The sequence below is a fragment of the Sciurus vulgaris genome, assembly GCF_902686455.1.
Source record: "Sciurus vulgaris genome assembly, chromosome: 11".
Taxonomy (NCBI): Eukaryota; Metazoa; Chordata; class Mammalia; order Rodentia; family Sciuridae; genus Sciurus; species Sciurus vulgaris.
In genome coordinates, this window is record NC_136472.1 from 119,767,346 (window position 1) to 119,790,611 (window position 23,266).

General features: G+C 35.5%; 2 protein-coding genes across 2 annotated transcripts in view; both read right to left on the reverse strand.

Annotated features, from left to right (window-relative positions):
- Positions 1 to 11,882: 11,882 nt before the first annotated feature.
- The window catches only part of LOC306639914 (uncharacterized protein), a gene marked incomplete at both ends in the record, with an annotated part of 45,800 nt that continues 34,416 nt past the window's right edge, over positions 11,883 to 23,266 (reverse strand). The window contains 2 exon segments of the mRNA XM_079103594.1: positions 11,883 to 12,819; positions 13,580 to 13,726. Coding sequence (XP_078959720.1) covers positions 11,883 to 12,819; positions 13,580 to 13,726 — 1,084 coding nt within the window.
- On the reverse strand, positions 21,921 to 22,853 carry LOC306640343 (olfactory receptor 8B3-like; the record flags this gene model as incomplete). The annotated part of the gene is made up of 1 exon (XM_079104547.1): positions 21,921 to 22,853. One exon carries the CDS (start codon positions 22,851 to 22,853, stop codon positions 21,921 to 21,923), a length of 933 nt encoding a protein of 310 aa, XP_078960673.1.

Below are 23,266 nucleotides of genomic sequence, written 5' to 3' on the forward strand. Positions count from 1 at the left end.
CAATGACTAGGCAAACAGTAGCTTAGTTCTCATTAACCATGAATGATGTTTCCTTCTGAGATACACTGAGAAACCTGTGGACATGAGCCCTAGCTGTACATTGACCCCACTAGATCCCGTTGAGAGTGAGCCCCTCTGATCTTTTCTTCTTGACATATTCCTTAAGTGGCTCTCTTTCTTTCCACCTGATTATTCTCAGGGTTAGTATACCCACTGTTTTTATGCCAGTTACTCATTTTTTCATTAAAGTCAATTTAAAGAAAACCCATGACCCTGCTATTATTGATTTGCATTCCACTGCTCATTACTAATTACTACCTAGCAGAAGCATTGTGTAAGTTACTTGATTATGAAATTTGAGGAGTTGGGGGCTTGAAATAAAGCCTTGCAAAGCACCTACGCAATTCTAATCTGTTAGAAAAGACAGAATTGTGAAATTGTTTACACACAGATGAAGATGCTTTAATCCCAGTGTGTCTTTGGTAATTCAATATTATACTCAAAGTTTCACATTAGAGATTTCACATTTCTCAGGACAAATAATGTAGGAAACTTCTCTCTTTTGTCCTCTATTAATTGTTGCTTGACTTTTAAGTACAATTGCTTTTATAGCAAGTGACTTATTTGGAATACCTCTTAAAAACATATTACGTAATCTATGACATGTCTATAATTTTAAAATGATGATATGCAAAATCATATGATGTATAACATCTTAAAAATCTTTTTAAAAACACATCACTTAGTTTTATTTTTACTTGGCATTAACTTTCCCTTCTGGGATCCCCTCACCACCCCAAGTTATTCATGTTTATAGGCTACCACAAACTCTACCACATCTTATTACTTGCTCAAACATTTAGTACATTCACAGGGGCTATACCCTTGATTTATAAAGAAAAATTGTTCAACCTTTTGCTTTTGTCGATTAATAACACTTCATTGAAACATCTCCATTATTCCAGGTCATAGATGTGTCATAACTTATCTGACCACTGCATGGTGCTAGAAATTCACTTTTTCCAGTTTTTATCATCAAAGGAAATAAAAATATAATCATCATTACACATATGTTTTCATATGCCAGTAGTTCTATTTCAATAAGAGATTTGCAGAAGGTTGTATTTTATTTTAGCATATGTGGTCATATACTTTTCTCAAAGACTTAATAATTCACATTTACACAGACAGTGAATCTTTCCTTCTCTAAGCACTTCTAAATAGCATTTCTGTGAAGTTTGCTGTTGTTTGTTTGTTTTTGTTTTCGCAGTACTGGGGACGGAACCCAGGGTAAGCAAGCACTCTACCACTGAGCTCTACACTGCCTTCTGTAATTTGAAAGAGTTTGAACATCTTTTCATGAATTCATAAATTGTTAAAGTTTGTTCCTCTCTAATGGTCTGTTTATGTTCTTTCCACATTTTCTGCAGACGTTTTTGTTAATTCTTAAAAAATTATAGATGACAATGAATATTAATCCTGTCACTTGAATTTAAATTGTATCTTCCTTAATCCATTTACAATCCACCGATTTGGAGGTTTCTTTTGTCAAGCAAAAGTTTTAAAGTTTCATTGTCAAATATGTCTACTATAATGTACAGAACACACACACAAAACCCAATGTTTTGCTTTTCTAATCCGACAGCTTAACTTGAGACACCATTGCCTCCTACTTACATCACAGCAAAGCCTTAGGAACTAGATCCCTGCTTCATTCATTGCCCCCTTCGGTTTAGTCTCAAGGCTAGCAGCCAGTGAAATTCAAAAACCTAAGTCAGACTGGGATTTAATCTCCTGCACAGCATCTCACTTAGGGAAAAACTGCCTCTGAGAAATGCCTGCGGGCTCCAGCATGGCCTTGCCCTTGTTGTATCCGTGTTTCACCTCCTCTGGCTCTTCCTCACTCCTTTCATTCACTTCAATAGCCTTACTGTTCTTCAAACCCAGTGTTGTCTTAAGGGTTTTGCTCTGTCCATTACACTTGCTTAAAAGGACAGTTCACAAGATGTTGCCTTCTCAAAGAATTAGGGGCCACACTTGATTGTCTTTATATCTTCATGATATAATGTATTTCCGAAAGTAGGGTTGTCATCTCTTTGGATCACTTCTCCTTAGAGGCTATTGAGCTAGAATGGATCTGCTATGAAGCTATACCCTAAATTACAAATTTAATTCACTACAATATTCTGTTGAAGAGGTCGCTTAAGAGAGCTATCATTTAGATGTATATTCTTGTTTTAAAATGAGAGAAAATGTACCATCATAAGATTCATTGTGTCATGAACTCAACATACCTGCTGATTCATTCCCTATTAAAGGACTGGTAGGCTGATATTTTCATACATGACATTCTGCAGCAGTGAAGAGAAGAGAGAAGATAAGCACCCTTCATTTTTTTTTTTTTAATATTTCCTGATCAATTTCCTTTTTAATTTCGGTAACGTCACTCTTATCCTGTTTATCTCCAGAAATTTATTCTTTTTTTTTCCTTATGATCTAAGATTTTATTTTGTTAATTTCTTTTTTTTTATTTTAATTTATTTTCATTGTAAACAAATGGGATACATGTTGTTTCTGTCTGTACATGGAGTAAAGGCATACCATTTGTGTAATCATAAATTTACAAAGGGTAATGATGTTTGATTCATTCTGTTATTTTTTCCTTACCCCCCAACCCTCCCTCCCCTCTTTTCCCTCTATACAGTCCCTCCTTCCTCCCTTCTTGCCCCCCTCCCACCCCCAATTATGTGTCATCATCCGCTTATCAGTGAGATCATTCGCCTTTTGGATTTTTGAGATTGGCTTATCTCACTTAGCATGATATTCTCGAATTTCATCCATTTGCCTGCAAATGCCATATTATTCTTTACGGCTGAATAATATTCCATTTGTGTATATACACCACAGTTTCTTTATCCATTCATCAATTGAAGGGCATCTCAGTTGGTTCCACAATCTAGCTATTGTGAATTGAGCAGCTATGAAAATTGATGTGGCTGTATCTCTGTAGTATGCTGATTTTAAGTCCTTTGGGTATAGGCCAAGGAGTGGGATAGCTGGGTCAAATGGTGGGTCCATTCTAAGTTTTCTAAGGAATCTCCACACTGCTTTCCAGAGTGGCTGCACTAATTTGCAACCCCACCAGCAATGTATGAGTGTACCTTTTTCCCCTCATCCTCTCCAACACCTATTGTTGCTTGTATTCTCCCACTCTGTAGGCTCTCTCTTGGCATTGCTGATAGTTTCCTTTGCTCAGAGAAAGCTATTTAGTTTGAATCTGTCCCAGTTGTTGATTCTTGCTTTTATTTCTTGTGCTATGGGAGTCCTGTTAAAGAAGTCTGATCCTAAGCCAACAAGTTGAAGGTTTGGACCTACTTTTTCTTCTATAAGATGCAGGGTCTCTGGTCTGATTTCAAGGTCCTTGATCCATTGTGAGTTGAGTTTTGTGCAGGGTGAGAGATAAGGGTTTAGTTTCATTCTGTTGTATATGGATCTGTCACCACTAGATAGATCTTCCAAACAAAAACCAACCAAAGAAACCATAGAACTCAATAACACAATCAATAACCTAGATTTGATAGACATATATAGAATATTCCATCCATCAATGAGCAGATTCACTTTCTTCTCAGCAGCACATAGAACCTTCTCAAAAATAGACCATATGTTATGCCACAAAGCAGCCCTTAGGAAATCCAAAAAAACTGAGATACTGCCTTGTGTTCTATCAGATCATAATGGATTGAGAGTAGAAATCAATGACAAAATAAAAAACAGTAATTACTCTAACACCTGGAGACTAAATAATATGCTATTGAATGAAACATGGATAACAAAAAACATCAGGGAGGAGATAAAAAAATTCTTAGAGGTCAATGAGAATGACAATACAACATATCAAAATCTCTGGGACACTATGAAAGTGGTACTAAGGGGAAAATTCATTGCATGGAGTGCATTCCAGAAAAGAATGAAAAGTCAATAACTAAATGACCTAACATTGCAGCTCAAAGCCCTAGAAAAAGAAGAACAGAATAACAGCAAAAGCAGTAGAAGACAGGAAATAATTAAAATCAGAGCTGAAATCAATGAAATTGAAACAAAAGAAACTATTCAAAAAATTGACAAAATAAAAAGTTGGTTCTTTGAGAAAGTAAACAAAATAGACAAACCCTTAGCCACACTAACAAAGAGAAGGAGAGAGAAGACTCAAATTACTAAAATTCGTGATGAAAAAGGAAATATCATGACAGACACCACTGAGATACATAACATAAATAGATGCTACTTTGAAAATCTGTATTCCAACAAAATAGAATCTACCAAAGACATTGACAAATTTCTAGAGATATATGCTCCTCCCAAACTGAACCAGGAGGACATACAAAATTTAAACAGATCAATATCAAGTAATGAAATAGAAGAAGCCATTAAAAACCTACCATCCAGGGCTGGGGAGATAGCTCAGTTGGTAGAGTGCTTGCATCGCAAGCATAAGGCCCTAGGTTCAATCCCTAGCACCGCAAAAAAAAAAAAAAAAACAAAAACAAAAACAAAACAAAAAAAAAACCTACCATCCAAGAAAAGCCCAGGACCAGATGGATTCTCAGCCAAGTTCTACAAGACCTTCAAAGAAGAACTCATTCCAATACTCCTCAAAGTATTCTAGGAAATAGAAAAAGAGGGTACCCTACCAAACTCATTCTATGAAGCCAATATCACCCTCATACCCAAACCAGGAAAAGACACATCAAGGAAAGAAAATTTTAGACCAATATCCTTGATGAATATAGATGTTAAGATCCTTAACAAAATATTGACAAACTGTATCCAAAAGCATATTAAGAAAATTGTGCACCACGATCAAGTGGAGTTCATCCCTGGAATGCAAGGATGGTTTAGCATCCGTAAATCTATAAACGTAATCCATCATGTCAATAGACTTAAGGACAAGAATCATATGGTTATATCAATTGATGCAGAAAAAGCGTTCAACAAAATACAACACCCCTTCATGCTCAAAACACTAGAAAAAATAGGGATAGTAGGAACGTACCTGAACATTGTAAGGGTTATTTATGATAACCCCATGGCCAACATCATCCTTAATGGAGAAAAACTGAAATCATTCCCTTTTAAAATGGGAACAAGACAGGAATGTCCTCTTTCACCACTTCTATTCAACATTGTCCTCGAAACTCTAGCCAGAGCAATTAGACAGACCAAAGAAATTAAAGGGATACCAATAGGAAAAGAGGAACTTAAGGTGTCACTATTTGCTGATGACATGATTCTATATTTAGAGGATCCAGAAACCTCCTCCAGAAAACTTCTAGACCTCATCAATGAATTCAGCAAAATAGCAGGCTATAAAATCAACACGCATAAATCGAAAGCATTTTTATACGCAAGCGACAAAACAGCTGAAAGGGAAATGAGGAAAACAACTCCATTTGCAATAGCCTCAAAAAAAAAATAAAATACTTGAGCATCTATATAACCAAATAGGTAAAAGATCTCTACAATGAAAACTAAAAAACATTGAAGAAAGAAATTGAGGAAGACCTTAGAAGATGGAAAGATCTTCCATGTTCTTGGATAGGCAGAATTAATATTGTCAAAATGGCCATACTACCTAAAGTGCTATACAGATTCAATGCAATTCCAATTAAAATCCCAATGATGTACCTTACAGAAATAGAGCAAGCAATCATGAAATTCATCTGGAAGAATAAGAAACCCGGAATAGCTAAAACAATCCTTAGCAAAAAGAATGAAGCAGGGGGTATCACAATACCAGAACTTCAACTATACTACAAAGCAATAGTAACAAAAACGGCATGGTATTGGGCACCAAAATAGACAGGTAGATCAATGGTACAGAATAGAGGACATGGACACAAACCCAAATAAATACAATTTTCTCATACTAGACAAAGGTTCCAAAAATATGCAATGGAGAAAAGATAGCCTCTTAAACAAATGGTGCTGGGAAAACTGGAAATCCATATGCAACAGAAATTTATTCTTTAGAAAGAATCTTAAGAATAAATTCTTTAAAAATAATAAATTTATTCTACATGTGGCTACTGACCTGAATTTAGGCTTGTCAACTGAAATTATCAACAGTTCTAGATGAGAGCTGAATGTGTAGAAAAGGGTAAAATTAAGAAATGACCTACAAATGGAAACTCAGTTAATTAAAAAAACATGTTCTTCATCTTTTCATTACTTAGCTTCTAGGAATTTTACTAATGCTCATCTATTGAATAAAATAATGCATTATAATTTGAGAGAACTCCTTTTTAAAATCTGATCTTCAAAGATCCCCCAAATAATTTTAATGTGTAAAGAAAATTAATTTTAATTTTACTAAATCAGAAAGCCGCCATCTCAAAAATCAAGGAAAGTGACATCATACACCAAACTCCGTGACTCGCTAGGGCACTTGATTGCCCCAGATCTTTAGCTCAGAACAGAGAGATATATAAACAGATGATAGACAGGTAGATAGATAAATAGAGATATATTATACAGCTAATCATGTCAGCTTCTGGATATCTGGTGACTCTCCACAAGAGTCAGGTGACTCTTTGGTGGAAACCTCAGTATACTAAATCAACACTACCCACCATGCTCAGTGACAATACGTCTGCTCTTATTTCTACTAATGAAAATTATACAGTCTTTACTCCATTTTCTTCTTCAATACTTTGAAGAAAGGAGGCACCTTTAAAACATTATTTAGCAGGGCTGGGGATATAGCTCAGTTGGTAGAGTGCTTGCCTCACAAGCACAAGGCTGTGGGTTCAATCCTCACCACCCCCAAAAAAGTAAATAAATAAATGAAAAAAAATTTTTTTTAATACCTACCCTCTGGTGTTCTCTGTGCAACAGTCCATTCATTTTGAGGGAAGAGACTATTCAGATTAACAAATATGCATACAACTCATTTCTAATACAATTTGATACATTGCATAGAAGAAAACATTCATTTACAAATCGGCACAATGGAAACCAGGCCAGAAGACTTTCACTCAGTTGGAGACAATCAAAAAATGCTTCCAGGAAGATAAGACCAGTAGATAATAAAGTAGGGAAAAAGAGCACACAGTACACCCAGAAAGAGGAAAATGTTGAAATAAAGGAAAAAGTGCATCAACTACAAATGTTTTAGTTGTAGTACATAATTCGTCCTACTCTTTAATTCACAATAGCTTTTTGGACGCACAATTTTGCTACACATTACTATTTTTGTAATGAGATGTGATTCCAAACTTAGTTTCAGAAAGCGGGAATCGTTTGACCCACATTCCCATAAAAATAGATTTCCTTGGAGAATAAGCAGAAATTTCAAACTTAAAGATAATTAAAATATTTTTAAATGAGAAGATACATCAGAAACCTCTTTGATATTGTGAGTTGAGCTGCTATAAACATTGATGTGACTGCATCACTGTAGTATGCTGACTTTAAGTTCTTTGGGTATAAACTGAGGAGTGGAATAGCTGGGTCAAATGGTGGTTCCTTTCCAAGTTTTCAGAGGAATCTCTATACTGCTTTCCATAATGGTTGCACCATTGCACCAATTTGCAGTCGTACTAGCAATGTATGAGTGAGTGTTCCTTTTCCCCACATCCTCACTGGAATATTACTCAGCCTAAAAGAAGAATGAAATCATGGCATTTGCCAGCATATGATGGAACTGGAGAATCTCAGATTAAGGGAAGTAAGCCAATCTCAAGAAACCAAAGGTCAAATGTATTCTCTGATATGTGGATATTAACTTAAGGAGGGAGGAGCTAGAGAAGAATAAAGGTACTTTGGATTAGGCAGAGGAGGGGAGTGGGCATGGGGGTAGAAAGGACAGTAGAATGAATCAAACATTATTACCCTATGCATGTACGATGACAACACAGGTGTGAATCTATCTCATGTACAACAAGAAAAAGGAGAAGTTATACTCCATTTATGTATGTGTCAAAATGCATTCTACTGTCACGTATAACTTGTGAGAACAAATTAAAAAAAAAAAAAAGAAGGTTCTTTGCCCAAATAATGAAAGAATAATTTGAAAAAAATATCATAGATTCTCAGACTCTACTGACATTGTGATGGGCTGACAGATCTGGCTCCATGAGAATGTTATAGGCCAGACTCTAAGGGAAATGACTAAACAGACTCCATTTTGCTCTGAGACTCCATGTTATGTAGGAAATAAGTTTCTCCCATGGGAACACCCTGCCTCTGTACCCATCATCAGTTACTTAGTGTGACATGTTTAATAATATACAGTGGCAACTCCTATGTAGTAAAAATTGCTCTCCTTTGACCTCTATTGCTCTTAAGCAATGTACCATGTAAACGGTAATTGTGTGGATGTTAGCAACCATTCTTTAGTTAGTACTAGGTAAGGGTCAGTTTGACGCACTTCCCCCTCTGTTGATGATCTCATGATGTTAGTTTGTAATTTTGAATCATAGCAACAGACACTTATGATTGATGTGATTTTTGGTATAAGAACCCCTACAACCCTGTGGTCGGGGCTGTTCTCCCAAAAGCCATTTTTTAGGGCTTTGTGTGAGACAGTTAGCCCGCCGGCTTAATAAAGACTCTCAAATTTGGACTTCTCAGTGGTGGGTGATCGGTCCGTTCTTAAGTTCCACCCCATAACATTATTACTAGTTTGGGAATTTCTATAGAAAGATTCAAGTCACAGTTTGTAGTAATATTAATTTTTTTCACATTTATGAGTCCCTACATCAGAATTATATTTTCTCTCATAACCTCTTTAGTAACACTCACATTAAAATAAAATACTATGAGAAATACCTCTATGCTCTCCAGGTAAAACACCTGACTTGGTTCTCCTCTTTTTGAGAATATTCAAATAGATACGTACTGATGAATTTCTAGAGGAGAGAAAAGATATTAGCTAAATTTCCTCTTTTATACCTGACAACTCTTAAGTTTTATGAACTCCATTTGAATTTTCAGTATTAATTTTTCCAAAATAATCTAAACCGATACAGCCTAACTTTAGAGTTAGGTTCTGAAAATAAAAACTGATTTGTTTGCATTTTGAAGCTCATAAAATCAGATAAGTAATCAAGCTTAACCTCCTCTTTGAAACAATCAGATAGTAATAAGATACACAATGAAGGGTTGGGGATACAGCTCAGTTAGTAGAGTGCTTACTTTGTAAGCACAAGGTCCTGGGTTCAATCCTCAGCACCGCAAAAAAAAAAAAAAAAAAAAAAAAAAAGACACACAATGGAGTATACATATCTCTTCAATATTTACTCAGGTTCCAAATAACAGAAATATTAATTATTAGATATGCTTTTCTTTCAATAAGAAAAACAATTTTATCAAAAGAAAGTACACAAAAGGAAACCTAACCAATAGCAACTATTAATAAAAATTATTAAGGAAAAATCAAGCATGTCAATATTGGGGTCCAAGGAGAAACAAGAAGTCATTTAAAGCCATAAGCCAAGGATTTCACAGTGTCAAACATTGTTTTAGCCAGCTATTTCACTTTCCTGACTAAAATGACATGACCAAAAAAACTGTAGAGGAGGAAAAGTTCATTGACCTCACGGTTTCAGAGGTCTTAGTCCATAGAAGGCTGATTCCATTCCTAGGGGCTTGAGTTGAGGCAGAAATCATGGCGGAAGAGTGTGGCAGAGGGAAGCCACTCACATGGTGATCAGAAAGCAAAGAGAGAGGTCCCCACTTGCCAGATACAAATACATACCCCATAGCCACATCCCTAATGAGCCACACTTCTTCTAGCCACACCCCACCTGCCCCTAATTACCATTCAGTTAATCCAGCAGGGATTAATTCACTGATTAGTTAAGGCTATAACCCAATCATTTCTCCTCCAAACCTTGCATTGTCTCACACATGAGCTTTTGACGACACCACATCTAAACCATAACAAACATCTACAGAACAAAGGTCAACACACCATGTATGCCAAATTTCAAAATGCCTAAATATTGAGTAGAATTTATAAAAATGGTATAATAATAAAAATCTTTCATTGTGTTAGAAAATATTTAAACTGTTATTCAGTTTATTAAATTGAGAATTTTTAGAGCAATCATTTTTCTCATGTTTCTCAAAAGAAAAATAATCTGACATTCTACTTCAAAAAAAAAAGATACATTTTCAATTTGGCTTATTCAACCAAAAGTTTCTTTCAAAATTTAAATTCCCTGTTGTAACCAATCATCTCACAATCATACTGACCCCAAATGCCTCCTGTTTCTCAATAAAAAAGACCCATCAAATTGTTTTCCTAAACAAATGAACAATGAAAAGGTAATGACTATTCTAAATGAAATTCATATGTTAAACTGAAACAAAGTGTAGACAACTTGAAAAACAGAAAGTTATTGTCATATCCTGTTAACTGAAACAAAAAAATAAAAAGGGAGTAAAGTAGAAATAAAGTATTCTAGAAAAGTGGTAGACTTCTAATCAGAAGGCCAAGTGTTTAATCTGGATTTTTTCTTTAAGACGTCCTGTGATTTTAAGTAGATCATTAAGTAAATCACTCTGAGCTTTACTTTTTCATCCATGCAATAAATATATGTTCTGTTACAGGTTGTCTTAACTCTATAAATAAATAAATAAATAAATAAATAAAGCTCTTCATCAAAAAAATGCAGTGTTTACACATGCAAAATGGGCACTAGTTGACAGTCTGTAGGACCTTACATTTCTGGTATTGAAAGATCTTTCCCAGTGGAGGAAAGAATTATGATAACAGAAGCATGCTGCCTGATGCAAGCTTCCAATGGCAAATGGAAGAGAAGGTCCACCTCCCACAATGACATGATGTAACCCTTGCACTACTTAATCTGACATTATTAGATCATTGATATGTTTACCTAAGAAAAAAAAAATCAGGTTGAAAATAATATTTAAAAAGCACAAATTTCTTCCCTAAGGTTATTATGAAGGGGAAAAATTGAGAAGAAAGGAATTAAGCAAATGGTATGGAAGGGAAGACATTCTTTATGAAAAGTGGAAATAAATTTTTGAGAGAAGACTCAAATTTTTTCACCATGGTAAGAAATAGGATAACCTGCCCTATGTATGCCTTGTCCAGTCGCCTGCCATCTGTCACTGTGGATCTCTGAACTGCTCTGATGCTAAATAACCTTAACTGTTCAAGTCCCACCTGACAGAGAACAAGGACTTTGGGTTTCTTCCCCCAACTTCTCCCTCTTTCTGCAGGGAAGCAGCTTGGAGATGTTGTTGCCCATTTTTCCATAGAAACAGAATGCAGAATGTGACAGTGGGGAAATGTAACAGTGGTCCACTTTATGCTTTGAATATAGCCCTTGCTGCTCTGCCACTGCAACTTATTTTTAAAATGGACATATTTCTTTCCCTTCCTCTTTTCCTGCTCCTCCCTAATCTCCCCCTCCCTAATCTCAGGGAGAAACAGGATTACCTTTTTTCCCCATTTTAGGCAGATTTGTCCTTGACTACACATCCACCATAGGAACGAAGTAATCCAGACTATGGGAATGGTACCGCAAGGTCTCAGAAATGACTACCTCCCAATTAACAAGTGAATTACAACTCCAGCAGAGAACACTTAGAATGTAGCCTTTGAATCACCTCTTTAAAAGTCCCCTGTTCCTCCTGCTGATGGGGAAATTTACAGCCTTTGGGACAGGAGTCCCCTGTGTTTCTCCTTTGCTAGCAAAAGCAATAAACCATTTTTTTTACTTTTTCTCAAAGAAAAAAAAAAAAAAAAAAGAAAGTAAGGGATTAGAAGACTGCTGTGAAAAAATGTTTAATTAAGTATAATAAACTATTCTAGAACTACGTACAGAGAGAGATGTTGTTTCTGATCATCATTTTCTCCTGCTCAGGGTTTTCCTCAGAGCGACTTTAACATCTTTGTTCCTCAAGCTGTAGATCAAAGGGTTCATCAAAGGAACTGTATTGGTGTAAAAGACGGAAGAGATTTTTCCTTCATCCATCGACACAGCAGAAGATGGTTTAAGATACATAAATGCACCTGATCCAAAGAACAGAGAAACAGCAATTATATGGGAACTGCAGGTGCTGAAGGCTTTGGACCTGCCCTCTGTGGAGCTTATGTGGAGGATGCTGGAAATGATGAAGCCATAGGAAATAATGATGGTGAGACTGGGCACAGTGATGTTGATGCCTGCCACAATGAAAACCTCCAGCTCATTAACAGAGGTGCTGGTGCAGGAGAGCTGCATCACAGGGAGGATGTCACAGAAATAGTGATTGATGGTGTTCACATCACAGAAGGTCAGTCTCAGCATGCATCCAGTGTGGGCCATGGCACCAGAAAACGCCATCAAGTATGAACCAAGCATAAGGTTGGAGCAGACCTTAGTGGACATGGCTGTGTTGTACAAAAGTGGATTGCAGATGGCTACGTAGCGATCATAGGCCATTGATGTCAGCACGTAGCACTCAGAAATAGAAAAAAAAAAACTGAAAAAGTAAAGCTGGGTCATGCATTCTCTGTAAGAGATAACATTCTTCTCTAATACAAAGTTCACCAGCATTTTGGGTGTGAACACAGAAGAGTAACAGAGGTCAATGAAGGACAAGTTAAAGAGGAAAAAGTACATGGGGGTGTGAAGGTGTGAATTCAGGCCAATTAGAGTTATCAAACTCAGGTTTCCCAACACAGTGACCATATATATTATTAGAAATAGGATAAACAGCGGGAGCTGGAGGTCTGGCTGGTCTGTTAGTCCCACCAGAATAAACTCAGTCACAAAGGAGCTGTTTCCATGAGTCATTCTTCTCTAAGGGGATCTGTGGATACAAGAAAAAATGGGTTACATTAGAGGACAAACTAACTCTTCTCGCAATATTTTTCACACAATCTGGGACAGTAATGGAACTGACTGAAATTAGCCTAAGCTGGATCACAGAATCGGCCTTTACTACTATCATGATGCTGAGTGACACTCTCTTCCCCTTAGTAGAATCTTAACAAACTAAGTATAGCACAAACAGCTCCCCTACAAAGTGTGTACCAGTGCTGCCATATGCAAACATGAGGGCTGAAAAATCAGGTAATAAGGAAGAAATCAGATGACTCAGGACAGAATTATCTTTCTCTCAAACCATCATTTCTTCCTTGCCTAGAGCCCTCCCCTCAACAATAAAATTGGAGGAAGACAACTTTGCAACCTGTTGTTGATCTTTGACACAGATTGAACTCTGATGCAGTGGGAACTAAAACATTTTTTCTAATCGAAAGAGAAGTTTGGAAACAGTTTAGTTACTGCCTCATGTCACAAAAAAAAAGTCATAAATCTAGAAGAAGAAATACTGACTGAGGTCTGTATTCCCTGAGCTTCCTCATGTCTCTGCTACCCCCTTAACAGATTCTTGTACCACTTCACAGGAGTCTCAAAACTGGGCAATAATGGGAAATAAAGGGGAATATTTTAGATCCCTGAACTTCCAACTGAAGGAAGATATTAGTACAAACAGAACCCAGAAACCTGCCCTTCTTGGGTCAGAAAACCTTGGTGCTTCCTTATTATTTACTTACCTTGGTGGTTCCCCAAGGGAAATTGCAACCAGGACTTTATTTCCAATATGTCCTGGAGATCTTTCCGAACTACGAATATAAGTTATGATTTTTAACACCAAGTCCTCTGAAGCAGCAGAGAAAAGAGTTATCATCATCACTTTCACCCTTTGATAAGACATAGAAGATTTTAAAGTGAATTTAGTGATATAAGGGAAATGGTTATAAGGATAGTAGAAGATTGCCGAGTGTCTTCTCCATGGAGCAGATTCTAAGTGGAACAGGGAAATAAGTTGATTGTAGTTACATCTGAGACCATAATCTGTCCTTAAGGACTTGATGTTTTACTCAAGCTTCCCCTTCACTCTAGGGATCCCACAAAACGCTCAGCCAGAACCTTTCATTTCTCAGTCAGTCAGATGGTAGAACAGTAAGTCCTTCTTCCTCCATGAACACAGCAATTCAACAGCATTTCTGGGCAAGTTCCATTTGGGAGAATATCAAAAACTAGTTATGTTGCTCCTGCACTCCACTCTGGCATGAAACTGATCACATTGAATCTGGAAGGAGTACAAGTTACCCTCTTGCCATAACCCCTATTCCTGGCACAACACCATAGAACTGGGAAGGGAATGAGGTGAAGCATAGATTCATGCCCCCATCTTTTTTACAGAGGACTGGTTTCTCCCTAGCTGATCTCATAGCACTGACACTGGCACAGGACATGACATACTCTGATCACTGTGTGCCAGTAAGAATAGACAGGGTGGTTTGGAGTACCAGTCAGCATACTGATTTCCTCAACTTGGCACAAAGATAGAAGTTGAAAAATTCCAGCCTCTTCCTAAGAAAGGAAAATGTGCACTGTGCTTTCAATGCCAAACATTTTCTGGGAGCTCCCTAGAGGACTGGCTACTCTCTCGGCTGTCTTGGAGTGCTAATGGGATACAGGTCTCCTGCTGCCCAGGTCCTTTAGAACAGAGACAGTCGTTTGGACTGGTCATCACCAAAGCTCAAGATTCATCAAAGATCTAACATATGAAAAATCCCAGATCCCAGCATTTCCCTAAGTCCAATGACCCAGTTTATCTGGAGGTTACCTGAACAATTGGCACTACCTGGCTTGTTTCAGAGCACTGAAGGCCTAGCACACTCTGAACATCTGGCAACCACTGAGAAGAAATCTGATGAATTCTATCAATCATTTAAAGAATAATTATACCAATTCTTCTCAGAGTCTTCCAAATAGTTGAAGTGGAGGGGAACTTCTGAATTCATTCTATGAGGCCAGCATTATCTTGCTTTCAGGGGTAGACCAAAACATCATTAGGAAAGACTTCTCTCTCGTTCTCTTCTCTCTTCTTAGTCTCTCCTCCACTCTTCTTAGTCTAACTAAGGGTTTCTCAACTTAGTTTTGTTTACCAAAACACACACTATTTTTCTATTGTTTTTATACTCTGTATTTGACTTAAGTCATTTTTTTTCTGCTAACTTTGTGTTTAACAAACACATTGTTTGTATTTTTTTTCTAGCTCCTTGAGGTACTAGTTTAACTTGTTTGAGATCCTTCTTTGCTGACATAAGTGTTTATTACTACAAACTTCCCTCTTAGTAGTTTTTACTGCATCATTTAAGTTTTGCCATGATGTATTTTTATTTTTGTTTGTCTAAAAGTTTTTTTAGTATTTTTTCATTTTAATCAACACATAATGATTACACAAATTTATGGGGCATAATGTGACATTTTGATACATGAAATGTTAATGATCAAATCAGGGTAATTAGCATGTCCATCACTTAAAAAATGTGTGTCTCTTTATGGTGAAACATTGATAATTCTCTCTTTTAGTTATTTTGAAATGTGCAATGCATTATTATTGACCCTATTGTATAGTAGGACACAAGAACTTTCTCTTCCTCCTGATTATCTTTACACCTGTTGACCAACTTCTCATTATTCCTCTTCCTTCATACACTGTCCATCTTTTAGTAATCATTATTTCACTCTTTACTGCTATGAGATCTGCTTCTTTAAATCCCACATATGGATGAGATCATCTGGCATTTATCTTTCCACACCTGTATTAACATAATCTCCTCCAGTTTCATATAAAATACAAAATACACAAAATACAAGATTTCATCTTTTTTATGCTTGAATAACATTCCACTGTGCATGTGTGTCATGTTTTCTGTATTCATTCATCCATTGACAGACACATACATTGATTCTGTATCTTGTTTATTGTGAGCAGTACTTTAATAAACATGGGAAGGCAGATATAGAGATACATTTTAAATTATTTTTGTTTCTCAATGTTTATTCAAGAATATATTGATTAGTTTCCATGAATCTGAATTTTCCCATGGTTTTTACTGTTATTAAATTCTGTCTTCCTTACTTTGTGATCAGAAAAGATATTTGAAGTCATATGATCTTAATTTGTTAAAACATGATTGGTGAACTAGTAGGTAATCTATTCTGGAGAATGTTCTATTTATGCTTTAGAAAAATGTGAATTCTGTTTGGTGGAAAGTTTTCTTTATGTCAGTTGGGCCCATTAGTTTTATAAAGTTCCTCAGCTGTGTTGTTCTTCATTAACTTTTTGTATGAATAATATATACATTAGAGAGAGTGGAGAATGAAATCTCCTGTTGTTGTGTTGCTGTTCATTTCTCCCTTCAGATCTGATAATCTTTGCTTTATATACATAAGTGATTCGATGTTGGGTGCATATATTTGTAAATGCTATATATTCCTGTTGACTTGATTTTTTTGTCATCATCAATGACCTTCTTTAACTCTTGCAATACTTTCTGACTAAAATATATTTTGTCTCATGTAAGTATAGCCACTCCTGTTCTCTTTTGGTTTTCATTTGTATGGAATACTTTTCTCTACCACTTCACTTTTGGCCTATGTATGTCCCAAAATCTAAAGTGATTCTCTTGTAGATAGTATGTAATTTTGTCTTGGTTTTCTTTTTATCCATTTAGTCATCGTATGTCTTTTCATTCAGGAGTTTAATCCATTTACATATAAATTGATTATTGATAAGTAAGAATTTAGTCAATATTTTGCTAATTTTTTCTGCCAGTTTTTTGTGCTTTTCTTATTTTTGTCATGTTTATCTGTGATTTGATGATTTTTATAGTGATGCAATTTAATTCATTTCTCTTAATAGCTTTGTATATATTGCACACTTTTGTAGTTACTAGGGGAATCTCAGCAAAGAGATTGCTTTCATCTTTCACAAAACTTTGCTAGTTTGAAATTTCTGAACAGATCAAGTGCATGGAAATTCTGTACAAAAAAGAAATAATTATATGTCTAGACATTAGGACATAGAAAGAACCCTGACAAAATAGATGTGTATTGAATAAAAGTGCGGTCTAGGGTTTACCATGTTGTGAAGACTGACGGTCCTATCAGTGATCCACTTAAAGGAGAAATGTGTTGCCTATGACAACTTTTTAGATCATAAATTCTTTACATGTTTTAGAATATGATTTGTGGCAAATAACAGAGGGAACATTGGTCTTCATAGAATAAGCCTTTTACAACTTCCAATGGCTATAAAAACAAGAATTAAGAATTAGCTTCTGTGCCTAAACTAATGCAGTGTGAAAAGGAAATGTATATTAACCATCTTATGAATTAAGATATATAGTTATGTAATCTAAATAGATCCCTATCCAGAATGGAAATTTTCTAATTTGAAAATGAATATTTCTGTGGTAATCTAGGTCAACAGCTCCCTCTGATGGGAACTTTTAACTTAATCAACCAAGATTTGATTAAAATAACCGATAAAAATTACTCTACAAAATATACTGACTGAAGGTTCTTAAGATATTTTTTTAAATGAAATTAAGTTGCCCTAAAAATATATGTCTAAATTTAAAAGTTACAGAAAATATTATGAATTATAACATCATGGTAATTATTTTGCTATCTATTTTTATTTTCTTTTTTCTTACTATGAGAAGCACTGTAGAGTTTGAATGTTAAGATATAATGGAAGCAATTCCTTCAAAGAATAGTTCATGGAAGATGAAACACTGAAGACTTTTCCTCTTTCCTCCTCACCTTCACTCTTCTTGCTCTGGGTGATCACAAAAGGAAAATAACAGTTTGCAAGCATTTCATTACCACTTCATTTTTTTTTAACAATTAACCAACATGAATTAAAAGTCTTTTAAGTGAGACACATATAGTAAAGGATTCATGAGAATGACATGAAACAAAACAAAGCTGGAACATAAAGATAAACTGATTACTTTTAAATACTATATAGAAAGGTAAATAGTACATTTTTATGTGAATAAGGCGAGAATTTCTACTCTTACTTTGATCCTGTACTAGAAATCTTACATAGTACAATAAGTAATAAATAAATAAATAAACAGCAATTTAGAAGGCAAAAACAATATTTTAAATTTATAAATGGCATGATAACATAATGTCAACATTGAAATATCCTAACACATAAGAAGATAACACTACTAGAACTCATAAGGAACTTCACTAAAGTCATAGCTATAAGTTCATTACTCTTATCTATGCACAAAGTATGATTAAAAATTGAGGTTTTTAAAGAACAACATAGTTTATAGCACCACCAGAAACTATGAATTCATGGGTATAAATCTAATATCATAGTAAAAGCACTCTGAAAATTAGAAGACAAGTACAGACACACTGGGTTTATTGATTGAAAGCTACCATTTACTAAGATGTTCATCATCCCTAAAATGATACAGACAGTTTAAGCAATTACAATAAATTTAAAGCAGGATGTTTTATAGAAAGCTGATTCTGAAAAAGCCAAAGAAAAAAGAACTATCAAAATAATGTTTCAAGTGACAATACTGGATAACTTATGCTAATCTATTGTAAGACTTATTGTAATGCTACAGTAATAACACTGGGTGGTATTAGTAAAAGGATAGACAAGTAGATTAATATGGATTCCAGAAATGTGCATATATTTATTGAGTCCATTGATTTTTACAGTTCAAAGGCAATTTAATCAAGAAATTTCAGTCTTTTCAAAAATGAGACTGGAATAATTAGATATTCATAACTAAAGAAAAAAATTCAGTACTTAACTGACTTATACCATTTAAGTAAACATATTGTGATGCAAATGCTGGTCCTTGGCTCTTCTTTTACATAATTGACTCTCTCTAGTTCCAGTATTTTCTCTTGTTTTTTCTTTGTCATTCTTAGCAATAACTACCAAAGCCTTCATTTTCACTGTATTTTGGGCCATCATATTCATCTATCATTTTCATAAATCAAATTATTTATTCTTAACCCATGCAGCGATACATATTGTGGCATATTAAATTGAAAACCCATGATATCATTACGAATATATACATGTGAAGCCAAGGGTCAACCAATTGTTCTCTCTTACAATCAGTAAATTTGAATATAGTTGACTTCCCTTCAGTTAAGTGTGTACTTTAGTCTCCAGGAACAAGGCTTACCTAGGAAAGTCAACTATAAAATGCTCTAACTCTGTGACTCAACACAAAGTTACTAACTGCAAAGTCACCTATGAACTTGAAATACAGCAGTAACACCTGATTCTGATTCTATCATTATGTTCTATAACAGTTCTGGTCATTGGAGCAGTCTTTTCATTATGCTTAAATATTTCTATATTCCTAAAATATTTTAATCATAGAGCTATCAAAATAACATCTGAAGAAGTTCATTGAGAAAATACTTAATCAAGATAGGAGAAAGGATTCAGAAAATAAAATTGTGTAATATAGAATGAGAACTATACCATGCCATAAACATAAAAACAAGGATATAAAACACTACAAATCTATACAAGGTGACTGAACACTGACTTTCCCCCTGTGATAGACATTGGTGTCTATCTTTTTACCTTCTTATATAAAAAGAATTGTCTTTGCTCTGGATGGGTCTAGATGATTTTGAAATTTTACCTTCTCTCTGCTGTTTCTACAGAACCATTCTGTTAGGAAGGTTGCTTTGATACACTTGGAACTTTATTCTTAATGTTTGCATAATATGTGCTTATTGTTCTATATAAATAGAGCTCTAATCAAAGTCTTATAATCTTATTTTATTACAAAACTTACCAGAAATACATATAAAAACTATAATGTGTGTACTTCAGCAAAATTTCATGAAATGAACAACTTATAACCACGATGCAGATCTGTAACTTTATTGCCAGCACCCCAGACCCTTATGCTTATTCTTGATGGTAATTCCATCTATTCTTCCCTTCTTAATCCTGATTCTATTGCAAACACTTCCTGGGTTTTCCTTACACCTTCATGACCTACGTGAGGTTCCCTTATCATCTCCATCCAGTTCACAGAAAGATAATGTGCAAAGGGCACACCTTGGCCCTGGGATGCTGTTTACCATTTCTGGAACTGTCACATGCTACACTCTACTGCAAGGCACTCAGAAAAAAATGTTCTGGAAAAAGAGGTGAACAGAAACAATCTGCACTGCAGTGGGCTACTCATTGGTGTCAACAAAGGTCACTTGTGAGATTAAATAAGATATTGTGGGCTGGGGAAATAGCTCAGTCGGTAGAGTGCTTGCCTTGCAAGCAGAAGGCCCTGGATTCGATTCCCCAGCACCAATAAATAAATAAATAGATAAATAAATAAATAAGATATTGTATACGATAATTTACCACTGACCCTGGGACTTAGGAAGAACCCTTAACAATAATTATTACTTCCACTTAGCATTCCTTTTGATAAACTTGTTTTCTTTTTCAAAAGAAAATTCATCTAAATATGTAAATAACTTATGCTATTTAACATCCTTTATAAACATATCAGAAATATGTCTACCCTTATGTATTTTATCACCTACTTGAGGTGACTTGACATAGTCACTAACTAATCTTTCTTTTGATGAGCCTCAGAATATATATGAAATGTTCCAATCTCAGAAGAATAAACTTTATAATAGGCAACATTCTTTCATATTATTTGGGGGAAATAATCAGAAAAAAAATGATGTAAGCACAAGCAGTCAAAGATAAGACTGTGTGGAATCATTTTAAGAGGCAACTAAGATCATGGGAAGTTGGACTATTTGAGCATATGTGTCTATTGTGACTTCTGTAAAAAGGAGAAATGAGGGCCTTGGGGTATAGATCCCTTCTGTTCCACATCCTGTTCTCTGAATAAAACATCCTGAAAACATTTTATTAAAAAAATTAGATACATTCAGTTCCCTGTTCCTAAATACCTCCTCTGTTCCAACTTCAACACAAAAAATGATCCTAAACAAAACTAAAACATAAACCACCCAGAAAGAAATTTAGGTAACATCCATGAACAAAGCACAGTTAACTCTGAAAATATTTTCTCACACTCATGTTTTCTAAAATAAAAATAAATGAAGTAGACAAAGTATACTAGAAAGAATAATAGAATTAAAATCAGAAAAAAATAGGAAATTCCAGGCTTTCCACAAGGAAGCTATGTGATTTTTAGTAAATATTAACCTCTCTGAGCAATCCTACCTTATACATATGATAAATGTTTGTTAGCGATCTACTAAGTACCAGCTATGAAATCTGTAATAACAAGGCTAAACGGATAGAAAATGGGTTATGATTGAAAGACTTTATGGAGCCGCCTATGTCAATGACACTGGAAATTGAAGATGCATTTCTACCTGATGGAGGATGTGCAGAGGGAAGAGTTGGATGTTCTGGTTCAGTTTTCCAATGTCATGTTACAAGTGGAAGACTAAAAAGCCAACACCCAATGACAAAATCCCAGTGTTACTTTTTGGTCCTTTGCAGAACCATTTATCCAGCAATAAAAAGGAAGTAAAAAAAAAAAAAAAAAGACGCATCTTTGGCTTGTGTGTGTCACATCATACATGGTTTTAGGGGTACCAAAAAAAAAAGGAAATCCACAGTGACAATGAAAAAATACAAATCAGAGATGAATTTCTTTCTTAACATCATTATGTTTAAGTAGTAAGCATGGTGAACCGTACGAGGAATTGTGAAAATGGCAAAGAGAAGGAAATACTGACTATTAAAAAAGAAACAAATTGAGAGGATACAAATTTCCTTTACCCTGATTAAAAAGAAAAATAGAGGACTAGGTTTAATCTTCACACCACCTACCCAGACTTCAAACCATTATGTTGCACATGTTAAAATAATACAGTGTTTTCTGTTAATTTAATAAATTTAAGATCTGTTAGATTAAAAAAATACAATAAATACTGTCTAAGAAAAAAAACAATAAAATGGATGACACTAAAATATTATAATTAAATACATAGAATCTCCCTGCTCTGCAACTACATGGACAAAGACACAGTATGTGATCACAACTTTCTCCTGCTCAGGGTTTTCTTCAGGGCAACTTTAACATCTTTGTTCCTCAAGCTGTAGATCAAAGGATTCATCATGGGAACCACATTGGTATAAAAGACAGAGGAGATTTTGCCTTCATCCATCGACACAGCAGAAGATGGTTTAAGATACATAAATGCACCTGATCCAAAGAACAGAGAAACAGCAATTATGTGGGAACTGCAGGTGCTGAAGGCTTTGGACCTGCCCTCTGTGGAGCTTATGTGGAGGATGCTGGAAATGATGAAGCCATAGGAAATAATGATGGTGAGACTTGGCACAGTGATGTTGATGCCTGCCACAATGAAAACCTCCAGCTCATTAACAGAGGTGCTGGTGCAGGAGAGCTGCATCACAGGGAGGATGTCACAGAAATAGTGGTTGATGGTGTTCACATCACAGAAGGTCAGTCTCAGCATGCATCCAGTGTGGGCCATGGCACCAGAAAACGCCATCAAGTATGAACCAAGCATAAGGTTGGAGCAGACCTTAGTGGACATGGCTGTGTTGTACAAAAGTGGATTGCAGATGGCTATGTAGCGATCATAGGCCATTGACATCAACACATAGCATTCAGAAATTACAAAAAAACAGTAAAAGTAGAGTTGGGTCATACATCCTATGTAAGAGATAACATTCTTCTCTAATACAAAGTTCATCAGCATTTTGGGTGTGAACACAGAAGAGTAACAGAGGTCAATGAAGGACAAGTTAAAGAGGAAAAAGTACATGGGGGTGTGAAGGTGTGAATTCAGGCCAATTAGAGTTATCAAACTCAGGTTTCCCAACACAGTGACCATATACATTACCAGAAATAGAAAGAAGAGAGGAAGCTGGAGGTCTGGCCAGTCTGTTAGACCCATCAGAATGAACTCATTCACAAAAGAGCCATTTCCAGGAGTCATTCTTCTTCAAGGGAGCCTGTGGACACTGGACAAAGAGCTTCATTAGAGGACAACCCAGCATTTCAACAATAGTTCCTTCTCCAAGTGTCAGTTGTGCACTGGAGATGTCAGAGACTAATTCAATTTCAACACACAGAATCAGTCCTTGCACAGCACAACCAATTGACCCTATAAAATTAAGGGCAATGATACCAGGTACAAATATGAGGGGGAAAAAGAGTGAAAGGAGAAGACCAGACCTGGAAAGAAGAATTTTTCTCTTGTCTCATCATTTCTCTCCTCGCAGGCACCTCTTCTCACCAGAAGAATTGGAAGCAGAAGCCTTAAGCAAACTGGTGCTGGCCTCTAGTGTATATCAAATGCTGGTGGGTGAAATTCAAAGTATTGTTTCTAATCAAAAACTAAAGGACCAA